At 36.2% G+C, this 11,959-nt stretch overlaps 1 protein-coding gene across 1 annotated transcript in view; it reads left to right on the top strand.

Annotated features, from left to right (window-relative positions):
- Positions 1–7,080, top strand: part of TLE1 (TLE family member 1, transcriptional corepressor) — a 71,511-nt gene extending 64,431 nt beyond the window's left edge. The window contains exons 16-19 of the mRNA XM_085313475.1: positions 453–600; positions 968–1,118; positions 1,560–1,636; positions 1,786–7,080. Of these exons, the coding sequence (XP_085169601.1) occupies positions 453–600; positions 968–1,118; positions 1,560–1,636; positions 1,786–1,893 (484 nt within the window). The 3' untranslated portion in view covers positions 1,894–7,080. The remainder of the gene's footprint in view (positions 1–452; positions 601–967; positions 1,119–1,559; positions 1,637–1,785) is intronic.
- Positions 7,081–11,959: the final 4,879 nt, after the last annotated feature.

The raw sequence follows: 11,959 nt of genomic DNA on the forward strand, positions 1-11,959 counted from the left end.
TGTAGCTTTGCCAACCCAGCAGTGCTTGCTTTTAACTCCAGATCCCTTTGCCTGCTAACTATTTATCTTGACTTATGGCTAAAGAAAAATCTAGAGCTCTTTTCTGAAATTGTAAAATAAAACAAGTGGTCAGGGCAAAAAATGCTTAATCTGAGTTGTTCACTAGTGCTTTCAAGTATGGTTAATATATTTCACGGGTCTTACAAGCTCTTACTTTTTAGACCTGATAGGAAAGGTTTGAGTTTGTCTAGCTAGCTGTGATGCAACTCACTTCTAGCACCTAGAACATGTTTTTATAATATTGTTGTAATTCATGTCCACTCAGAGGGAGGGGCTGATTTTTGCCCCTTGGCATTCACAGAAGAGATGACAGAGTCCAAAACTAACACCACAACAGTGTTTACCTTAAGATCTGGCAGGAAATCATTATTCAATCTGGTTTGTTTTATCAGGCAATTCCAGGGCCACACAGATGGAGCCAGCTGTATTGACATTTCTAATGACGGTACCAAGCTCTGGACAGGAGGTTTGGACAACACTGTCAGATCTTGGGACTTGAGAGAGGGGAGACAGTTACAACAGCATGACTTCACATCACAGGTAACTGTTTTTTCCTACAACTTGAGAAGAAAAGAAAAAATATTTGTTTAAGGTGATAGTTRAGAACTGAGCACAGTACAATGGGGAAATTGCTCCTTCTGATTGTTTTGGCTGCCCACAACACTATTTTGGAGCTTTCATATATTTAGCTTCTGGAACAATATGATAGGCTGTGTGACATTGCTCTCTCTTCCTAGCTTTTCCTAAGCTAATAGGTAAGAACAGAGATTATTTCATCACTTGAGTTCTGAACAGCAGTCTTGCTATTGAGCTATGTCAATTTTCTTTGRCCCTTTTCTCTCTCCCTCTCACAATTCATTTAACTATTGTAAGGGGAAAAAAGTGAAATCATTATTAATTTTCACAGATATTTTCCCTTGGTTATTGTCCTACTGGTGAATGGCTAGCTGTGGGAATGGAGAGCAGCAATGTGGAAGTGCTACATGTAAATAAACCAGACAAATATCAACTGCACCTTCATGAGAGTTGTGTATTGTCACTCAAGTTTGCTTACTGTGGTAAGTTGCCCCAGAGGTAAGCCTGGAAGTCAGTGCTCTGATTCCTGCTTTGCTAGTTAATTACATAGTCATAACTTATTTGATAGTCAAAACTCATTTAATAACTGCTGCTTAATTTACAAATAGGTATCAGTCTGCTCTATAAATACAAACACTTATCTATAAATGACCATCTGTTTATTTTAAGGCTGCTGTGAGGGTTGAATTATATGTAAAAAGCTATTTCCACTTAGAGTATGGGGATTTTTTTTAGTATATAGCAGACTGCAGCAGCATCAGGTATCCACATTGACTGCAAGCAAGAATACTGTGTTGATTAGTGACAAGTGCTTTGATAATGGTAATTAGCTAATTAACAGATCTCATAGATGTGAATTGAAAATCTGGAATCTGTCAGATATCTATTTCATGTTTTCATAGTCCCTCTGTTTTATATTCTAGGTAAATGGTTTGTAAGTACTGGGAAAGATAACCTTCTTAATGCGTGGAGAACTCCTTATGGAGCCAGCATCTTCCAGGTAAGGATGATGATGCTTTTCAAGAAAAGTCTAGATGGAGAGTCCAAAAAGTGGCCTCGTTCCTTCATCTATGTGGCTACCTGAAGGTGGATGCTGAGATGAAGTTAATAAATATCTAATGATGTAATATATTTCTATTTTTCTTCTAGTCCAAAGAATCTTCATCAGTGCTTAGCTGTGACATCTCTGTGGATGATAAATACATAGTCACTGGCTCTGGAGACAAAAAGGCTACAGTCTATGAAGTTATCTACTGAAAAATTTGATGGGGATATAACTTAAAAGTTGAACTGGGCCAAAATTGTTCTTAATTTTAGACATATAAAGGTTTTGCCTTTTAAAAAGGAATGAAAGTATTGGGGATCCACATCTTGACATGAAACTACTCCGATTATTCAAAATAGAAGGCAACATCCAGCAACTAAATCTTGGCTACGTGGACCAAACAGAACACAGACAAGATGGACAGATGTAGCCTAGGTTTTTGACATAGTTTTTAAAAACTAAGTCTGCTGAAGAATGTTGAAGCCTTTTATTTTTCATTTTCTTTGTGACCTCATGCAAATTGTTCTCATTGCCTGAATATGTGGGATATCTTTCTGTTCCTTGAAGTTCAGCTTGCGTTCTGTCCTGTGTAGAGCAGTGGTGTCTCAGATGAACTTGTTTCCTGGTTTTGCATCTTGTGATATGTTTTTGTATTTTTGTTGAAGGTCAAACATTTGTATAAATTGTAAATATATTTAGTTTATTACAGTAAAGGCTTTAGTACCAACAACCAGGCTCTCCCTCCCCCCCTACCCTGCTTACTAAGTGATCTATTTAAAAAACATTTGGGGATATAAGTACCTTTTTATAAGCAAAAGCAAACACTATGTATAGTTTGAAAATGGTGTCTTATTCTTTATAGCTCTTCCTAGATTCCCGTATTGTACTTCAAAATAGTCAATTGATATTAGGGTATCAATTCTAGTAGATACTGTCATGTGCTACAGAAAGCTTAAAAGGCAATTTTGTACTAATTTTAGTGTAAATATAAAAATTGAACATTTCATAAAGTTGTGCAGTTTAAGTTTACTCTGTCCAGCATATATTTTCATTGGTGGATACAGTAATATGTGCCTAATCATAATTCGTTTGCTCATCTCAAGAAGAGGTGATTGCATGTGTGTGTGCACACACACGTCCATTGAATGGAATTCATGCAGGACTGCATTTCAACTAAGCACATCAGAAGCTGTATTCATTAACAGAAGATTGCTATGATTACACAAAGCTAGATAAGTTGTGTCCTTTTTGTTTTAGAGAGACTAATCAGTAGTTAAAGACCATTTTCTTTCTAATGGCTTGTCTACATGTAGTTACTCAAGTAAATTTAGCTAAATCTCTAGCAGTGTGAATTTTACAGAGGATCATTTAAACAATGATAAGTATTTGGTAACTGCTCCAATTCAGAATTCATTCAGAAATGAATTAACCTAAACTACATTAAACTTGCTTCTTAATTTCTTGTGAGAATATTGACAAAGGAAGTTTTTTGCTTTTTAACTAATCCACTGTACAAATTAATTAGATTTAATTTTACTGAGTATCCCCATGTAGACAGGCCTGCAGGCTCCATGAATTCATATTGAGCATTATTGAGTCCCTTCCACTATGGCATCAGTGTGGGGCATCTCTGAAGAGATAAACTGAGCTGCCAGTTAGCAAAATGAGAGACCTGTAAATCAAGTTTTCTTACTGTATTAAAGAGGAGTGGATGGGGAGAGAATATGTACATTTATTCTAGCTATGTTTTTTCAAATTAATGGGTTTTAGCAGAGTGTGCTAGACAAACCTAGCTATTGTGCTAGTGGGGGCCATACATTTCCTAGATTTTGTAACTGAACTAGTATCTTTGTTGCTAATGGAGAGTACTTCTGCACAGAAGGAAATCTTTGAACAAACAGTTCAGATTATACAAATTGGCAGACAGATTAAGACTTATCTGTGAAGAGCTGCTTTCTCATTTCCCTTAGTGTTTGACACTAAGGATGCAGTGTTTGAGCTGCATCCTTGATCTTCCAAAGACACATAACCAGGAAGAAGCCAGTTTGACCAACAGATTCACTGACTGGCTACAGAATTCACAGTTTGGTGCAAATTTTCTATTTTCTGTTTTTTATTTTGAAGAGGTTTCTTTTTCTTTTTTTTTTTCAATTTCAGTGGCTATCCTCATGAAACCACTTTAGAGCACTCTAGAATTGGAATAGCCTATATATATGTGTGTGTGTGTATATGTATGTATACACATACATATATACATATACATATATRTATATATATAAATTTTGCATTTGGAATGTAGAATATTAACCATTCTGGATGATCTAGTTTCATAGGTTTCTACAATTTAGTGACTATCCATACGTATCTATATCTTTGCTGCATCCTGAATGTGCATCTCTATGAAAATGACATGCCAGCGTGGGTGGTGGGCATGTTTCTTCCTGAAATAGTGAAGCAGAAAGCATCTGGCTTTTCAGAAGAAATTGTCATATTTACACTGAAATATTTTTAATTTTTTTTAATTTTTTAAAAATTTTTTAAATTTTTTTTAAAAAATTTTTAATTTTTAAATTTAAATATTATGCCATTTTGAAGAGAATTTTTTTAAAGTATACACTAGGTCACTACTGATTTTAGGCTGTCCCTGTTTTCATAGTGAAGGATATTCCAAATATCTGACCATACTGCCAATAATCACTGGCTTTGCTCAGCAGCACTGGCAAAGCCCAAGAGAAACCTTTGCTATAGTTTGGAATACCTGGATTTGCTCCAAACAGCACCCACCTTAGCTTTTGCTTTATGAGGTGTTATTTTGCCCTTCTTAAAAATCTGATATTGAAAGAATCAAATATTTTCACATGCTTATATAACTTTTGAATAAGTATGTGTGTATGTAATAGCTCCACAGTAAATTGCCCCATAACAGTTGTTAGTTACTAAGACCAAATTCATGGTAATCAAAGGGGTTCAATGTGATTGTGTGAGGAAAAATCAGGAAGTATCTTTGCCTTTCCCTCTTCTATCCATCCTATTTTATAGGATGGAAAACTTTTAAAAATACGGCTTTTACATTGTACTATGAGTCTGAACAGCTGTGGAACTGGATGTTCCTTATGAATAAATTTAGCCAGACTTGTACAATAYCTATTTCTTAGTTGTAATCAGGAAATTACTCTCCTGACCTTCACTACTCCCAGGGATCTACTTTAAGCTTTTGTTCTGGAAACTTAGGGGTTCATCATATAACAGTCATCTTCATTTCTGGTTTCACATGTTCTGCTTTTCATGATTTGTGAACTTTTATTTGCCAAACCATAACTTACTCCACCAATATTTGCATTCTTTTTTAATGGAGAGATGATGTGCTTCATTTGGTGAAGTCTTGGCATAACTGTCTATCCATCTTTTCTACAAGATTTAAAACTTGAAAACCTTGAACTTTTTGTAAATTCTTACTAGCCCTCTATAAGGTAGTGGGAGTAAATAATTGCATATTGATTGAAGAAACAGCCCAAACCAGACAGGCAATAGCAGAAGATGCACTGGAAAAAGTACATGGAAGAAAATGGTGAAGCAGTAACTACAGAGTAGCTAATAATTATTTTCTGACAATTTAATTGTAATCCTAAAAGATTCCTTTGGCTAGCCCATTTCTGGGACAGTCCCTGTTTGTTTGCTGCATGGCCTGTATTCAGAATCATTTGAATGATGTCTGCCAAACTCTAATGCCAGACAGAAGTAGGGAGTCCTTAAAAATGATGCATTGGATGTCAGTGCAAACAATAACTGATGAATAGATTTATGGTAGTAGCAAGTCAACTGAACAAAATCCTTTGCCAGTTCTAATTACGTATTTTTTGCATGTATACTTGGCATAACCTCTTATAAACCAATTGTGCATAAAATCATGATAGTATTCCCCACAGTGAATTTGTTGGAGTGTCACTGTACATCTTTTTGATTATAATTCAAAGCAAAGGTGTTTACCCATATCAACCCACAAGCCTCTAGTCCTTTACAGGTAAACAATTTCATCTGCATTAATTCTTTTAAGCCCTTTTCAATTTCAAAAGATTTCTCTTTTAAAGGAGCACCAGAAGGAATAGGAAGTTCATGGACTGTTATAGTAATTGTTTCTCATAGTATAAGCATCAGTGGAACCTACCAGTTAGTCACATGCATACTTTTATGTATAAAAATTATGGGCAATATTTTATGTCACATGTTTGCATTAGTGATGCAGGTAGAGTTTTCAAAAATATCTAAGTTATTTAGGTAACTTAAACCCAGATTGACAATCTGGGGTTTTGGGGTGGAGGGGCTGAAATGGGGAGTCTTTCCTAGAAAGACTCCCCTCAGTGCTGACTAGGTGAAGGAATCTTTCATTCTTTATGTTCGTTGATGCAATCGTGGGTCGAAGGAGAAATACAGCCCTTCTAGTGATTAGGAAAGGCAAGTTTGAATGCAGGGTAAGAAGAGCACTGACATCAGCACTCATACTCTTRCATCATTCCACCAGAGAGAAATGCATTGAACCATATTGTCCCTTTGAAGGAAATAGAGCTTTCTTTTCTTTTTTTTTTTTTCCCCTCACCACAAGCACTCAGAGCAAAATCTGAAATGCAGATCTGTTCAAGACTTTACCCTACTAGAGACAGCTCCTCTTTTTTAAAGAATCATAGAGCTGAAGGAGCTGTGTGGAGCGTCTGATGAGCACCAGAATGAAAGGAAGAGTGGATGGCAGGAGACAGTGAGCTGGGAGAGGAGGAATAGTGGTGACATCCCCTTTCACTTTTAGTGTAACTTATAATTTAGAAAACTCACCTGGTAGGAGGTTCCAGGATGCARTTTGACCCTTCTCTATTTCTCTATCGCATAAGGTTGTCCAGATATTTCCATATGGTAACAAAGGACACTTGAGCTATGAATTAGAAATGGAAGTTGGTATCTTCTTTACCATTCATAAATAGTAGTCTGTAATCCCAAGAGAAAAGTGATCAATTGCAGCTAATTCTCAATATTCTTCATTATGAATATTTTTGTAGTTTGAACTCAGCTTTGCAGCAATTGATAATTCCATTTTGAGCAACATGCTTCCAGATGTCCCAGTGAAGGTGCAGTGAGGTAGATTTGGCTAAGGAAACCATACACATATACCCCTATAAAGTGCTTTAAAATCTGCCTTGTGGATCTAGTTTACTGACCTGCCTGAGAAATTTTCTCAGAATTTCAGTTGAATGATGTCAGAGAAGTCAAACACTCATTTAAAAAATACATTTATTTTCTAAAACATAGAATCACTGCCATGAGCATACTTCAATCAAATGTTCAGCATTTTTTCTTTATATATAACTTAAAGCTATAAATTGAATACAATAGTAAAACACAAAAGGAAATAAGAGCAGTGAGCAAGGACTACTTTGTTTTCAGAGAGCAGAATGTTCATAAAGATGATGTATCTTGAAATAAGAGAACCTATCGCTTCTGTGATAAATTAATTCTTGAGAGAGCTGGACTTGTATTTCCGTGGAGCTAAAGTGCTGTTCTCAGGAAAGTGAAGCAAAAATGGATRTTGTGGGGACCTATGTTAGTTATTCTTGGGACTTCCTTTTCAAATCTGAGCATTTCCCCTTCTCCCCCCATATTATCTATTGCCAGTACCCCCAGTTGCCTCCTAGAGGTTGAAAATCAGGCTATGTGCTTTCTGGCTCATGCATCTGTAAAGTCTGTTGGTGACGTGGATTACAGGAAAATCTGGTTGTGTCTTTTAGTGGATAGCTAAAAAGATCATATCAACCAGTCTATGTTGCAATAATTTTCCTTACTGAAGCAAGCACCCAAGGATAAGTTAGCATCATTGTTCCATACTCATACTTCTATCTTTTGTGGAATGGCTGGTCAGTGTAGCTGACTCACCATAGAAAAACCATAAGTGGCTCCTAAAGTAAAATGTCAATTTAAGATTATTGCTCTCTCAACATTTCACATGCAGTTTTGCCCACAGTAAGGTTGTGTTGACTCATAGAAAAGACACTGCAAGGAGCACTAGAGTTGCTATTGCATGGAGCTTGGGAAATACTGCCTCTGCTACACTTGCAGTGCAAAGGTATGGTATCTCTCAAACCTCTTTTCTATCTTGGTTTCTGCCAACTATGAGTAAGAAACAAGGATAACACATCGTCTGGAGATTAAGTAATTAGATGTACCGTTATCCTTAGTCTTTTTATATGCTCTGTCATTAGTACAGAGAATGGAGATGATAGCTTATAACTGATAAACAATGAAAATGATAAACACTGGTGTTCCTTCAAGGACTGATTTTAATGGCAGTTTAGAAAAGTTAACAAGCAGACTGAAAAGGTCATAAATGGAAGTTAACCCATGGCGCTGGAAAACTAAGAAATCACTTGTTACTTCCCTGATAATGAGCCTAATTTGTTTAAAATAAAATCCATCTGTTCATTTCACACTCTTCGTTCCACTTCCTTGCAGCAATCCACAGTGGCTTACTCCATTACTTTAAAAATTGGCTGCAATTATGATAAGCTAATAACTCTTATTTTGTGGTTTGCTGTAGCAGGATATTTTGGAGAACAATCAAGCTTCTCTTTATTCTTAAGAATAATCTAGTTGTTGTTATTTTCTTGCAATTGGACCTGTGTATTTTCTTAATTAGGTTTCATGTAAACATATCATCTGATTACTTTAAAAATTCAAAATATTTTTGAGAGCTGATGAATCAGCCGAATACTGCTGCTATATATGTTAATGATCTGAATGTGAGTTTGGTATTTGCCTAGCATGCTACGTGTTCTACAGAGCTTTGAGCTCAATAGTCCAACTTTCATGGCCACATTAAATTTACTTTCAGCAACAGGTTTGCTGTTCATACAGTGACTAGTTCATTACTGTGTTCCTTTATGTCTCACCCTGAATATGTATTAATCCTCTAGGGATATTTTAATGCATTGTATATATGTGTTATTTCTGCCTTTCCATGCCTTTCTGATTGTTTGTTATGTGAGATATGTATTTCTGACAGCAATTGAGTGAATATTTGCTGCTCTAGGTTATAACTAAGTTCTTTGGATGTGTACTTTGAGAAGTTGATAGACTTGTATCAAGAAATCATTAATTTTTATTTTTAAATTTGAGATTCTCACATCTTGGTAGTCTTTTGCATTTTATCAGTCAATCTGTTTAAGAAAGACTTTTTGCACAGTTCTGAATAACTTTTTTGATTTGTTTATCTAGACGCTCTTCTTTGTTGAGTGCAAGTCATTGACATATTCTAATTTTTGACATATTCATAATTTTCTCTACTTCTGCAGTAGTTTTACAGAGCTGCAACTTATTAAAAATATGAATATGAATGGGGATATTAATGGTACGTGGCTTAAACTGTAGAGTTTTAAAATGCATGTTAGAATATTTCAAAACTATGTTCACTGTAATTTTACATTTTTTCATTACTTAAATAATTAGAAAAAATCCTTAGGGTTGAATTATAGTAAAATTTTATACATCTCAGTACTTTATACAAACTAGTTTTCTTTCCCAGTGGACAGCATTAATTTAGATTTTTTTTTTTTTTTTTTTTTTTTTACTCTACCTAATTTATTCTTATGAGGGGGAATGGAGAAATATTAAACTTGCAAATTCTGCTAATTATTCTAATTTCATGAATATTGTTGGTTGTTTTAATACTCTTCCTGCTTTCAGAAACTTATTTGTTTTATTTTCCCAGAAATACCAATATAGAGGGCACTGTAATAAAATGTGTTTACAGTATTTATCCCGTGGGTTTGCTGTAAAAGAAATGGGAAATACAGTGTTCACTGTTCAACAATAGTTGCCAATGGTGTGTATCTTTGAATCATTTTCTTAAAATCATTCCTTTTTATCCTAATTGGGTAAATTTGAGCATTAAATCAGTTTCATTTCTATTAAAGTAGATACAGTGATACATTCTTAGATCTTTGCTGATTTTACTAACTTTCTAAATCATTTTAAATCTGCGAGTTAGATGGTTTGGTTGTGTGGATGATTCTGAACCAATTGTAGACTGCTCGTTTTCACTTTTTAGGTTTTAAGCAATGCTAGGGTAGAGAGATCTTGTCAGCAATATCTGGCTTTTTTGTACTCTAATTTTGTGCTGTGTATGTTCAGTGGCACTTTTTTAGCACCGTAAGTGCATGCACTTTAGAGGGATTTTTTTTTAATGTTTCTATTGTTTGCCCTGTGTGGTGCATTTGAATTTAGCTAACTGTCAATCCTTTTCTGAAAGTACCTGCTTTGTACCTTGACAGGCATGAAAATAATCAAAAAAAATTACTGTGTGCTTAACAATGAGACTGTTTATTTTTCTGAGTGTGAGTAACATTTAGCAAGACTTGTCTATTTAAAAGACAGTTAAACCAGTAATCATACATGATCCATTTTTAACAGTGGTTTCTAGAAGAAGTGCTACAAAGTGATATGTGGTGATAACAAATTCAGAAGAAAAAGAATATGAAATTCAGATAGCAGCTTGAATGATTTGCTGTTAGCATGGGGGCAAATAACACTACAAAGCTATAAACTCTGTCTTTCTAGATTGCCCAGTTAGGTGGCAGAGATGCAATTTGTCTTTTCTGAAGCCGCCTGCTGCTTGCTAGCTCCATCTCCTGTCACAGCCTATTAGCTCCCCAAGAAAATTGGTGGGAAATTGCCTGCAGATTGTAGGAAATTGCATCTCCAGGCCCTGGAAAAAATGTAGGATAGCACAACACTGACCCTCCCAGAGCAGTTATTAATACAGCAAAAGCTGACCTTTGGCTTGGAGTAAAACGACTTTGCTATTTGCTGAATAAAGACTGTATTATGTGTGGTGGAAGGAGGGTACAAATTATTATCCTAGCTATGCTTGTAGTCAGTCTGCTCCAGGAAGCTTAAATATTAGTGATAGGTTTTGCTGCCCCCCACCCTTCCTCTTGGAAGATGGGAGAAAAGATGTTACATATTTATTAAGAAATTTCATTGTAAAGATGGGCAAAACTCACTGTATATTTAAATGATGTTGGTTCCTATGCAGTTCAAAAGTTTAATAACAAAACCAAAAGAAAGAAGCTTGTCTCAGAGAGACATATGCCCTCTGCTTGGCCTAGCCTTAGTCAGAGGAGGAGCAACTTTGTGGCTAGTTTGTTTTATGCCACTGTCTTATACCTCTAATAGTCATTTGACTTCTGGGGCAGGATAGTGAGATGGAGCTGATTTATACTGTAACTGCTGAGCATGGAAGTCATAGGACAAGGGCTAGTTTTGACTGCTTTTAGCATGGAATTCTGTCTGGCTAAGAAACTCACCAGTCTCTGGTTTAAACAAATTGCCATGTGTTCTTTATAGCAAGTCATGTAATGAGCTTCCATCCTCTTATAATTTCTGCTAGCTTTTTAGTATTATACTTCAGTTCTGTTTTATCGGGTCATTCAATAAAGGAGTCAACATCTCTGTGACCTCTGGGGGAGGCAGCATGAAGAATCAGTTTACAATACAAAGAATAAAAGCCGAATTTTTCTTTGAGCTGGCTGTTGCACTTAAGCAGTTTGAAGCCTGCTGAGGGAGTTGCGTGTGAGAACCAGACGTGTTGATCAGGAGCAGTGAAGGAGCTGGAGGGCGGGAGTGGGAGAAAGCCATTTCACAATCAAGAGTGTTGCTTCATCTGCAATGGGTTGGTAGCTGGTGGCTGCCCAGGGACTGAGTGAAATCATTGTTTGTTTCCTATTGCATTAGTGTCTGCTGATGTAAATGGGCTGAATGGGTTGCAAACAATCACACAACTGATTTGGAAAAAGCACTAATGGAGCTGAGGCAGAGGAACTGAGGACAGGGCAGTAGAGGTGCAGCTCATGGTGCAAAGCACAGCTGAGGCAAATGGAGGGAATGGCACATTACAGGGCTTGCTGAGCTCCTGCTTTCCATTCTTATCGTGCATGCACAGGTATGTCGATATGCAGATAGTGTTTGGTGGTATGTCTTCTAACACAAAAAYGCAGGAACAAAACCACTAGGTTGTTTGAACCTTTATCCTAAAGTTAAAATCGTTGCATCTTCCAAGTTACTAGTACTGGTTCCTTTCCCAAAGTATACCTTGCCATTTAGGAACAAATGTGAGGGTTGGGGTTTTTTTAATGTATAGAGTACAGTACCCATACTGGAAAGAGCAAAGAAGATTCAGATGAGGCTGTGCAAGTCTGCCTTGGCTAATAACTGAAGTTCTATTTGCTTGTAACAAAAAAA

This window comes from Rhea americana, unplaced genomic scaffold (assembly GCF_003343005.1).
Source record: "Rhea americana isolate MKP2758 unplaced genomic scaffold, rheAme1 scaffold_11, whole genome shotgun sequence".
Classification (NCBI taxonomy): domain Eukaryota; kingdom Metazoa; phylum Chordata; class Aves; order Rheiformes; family Rheidae; genus Rhea; species Rhea americana.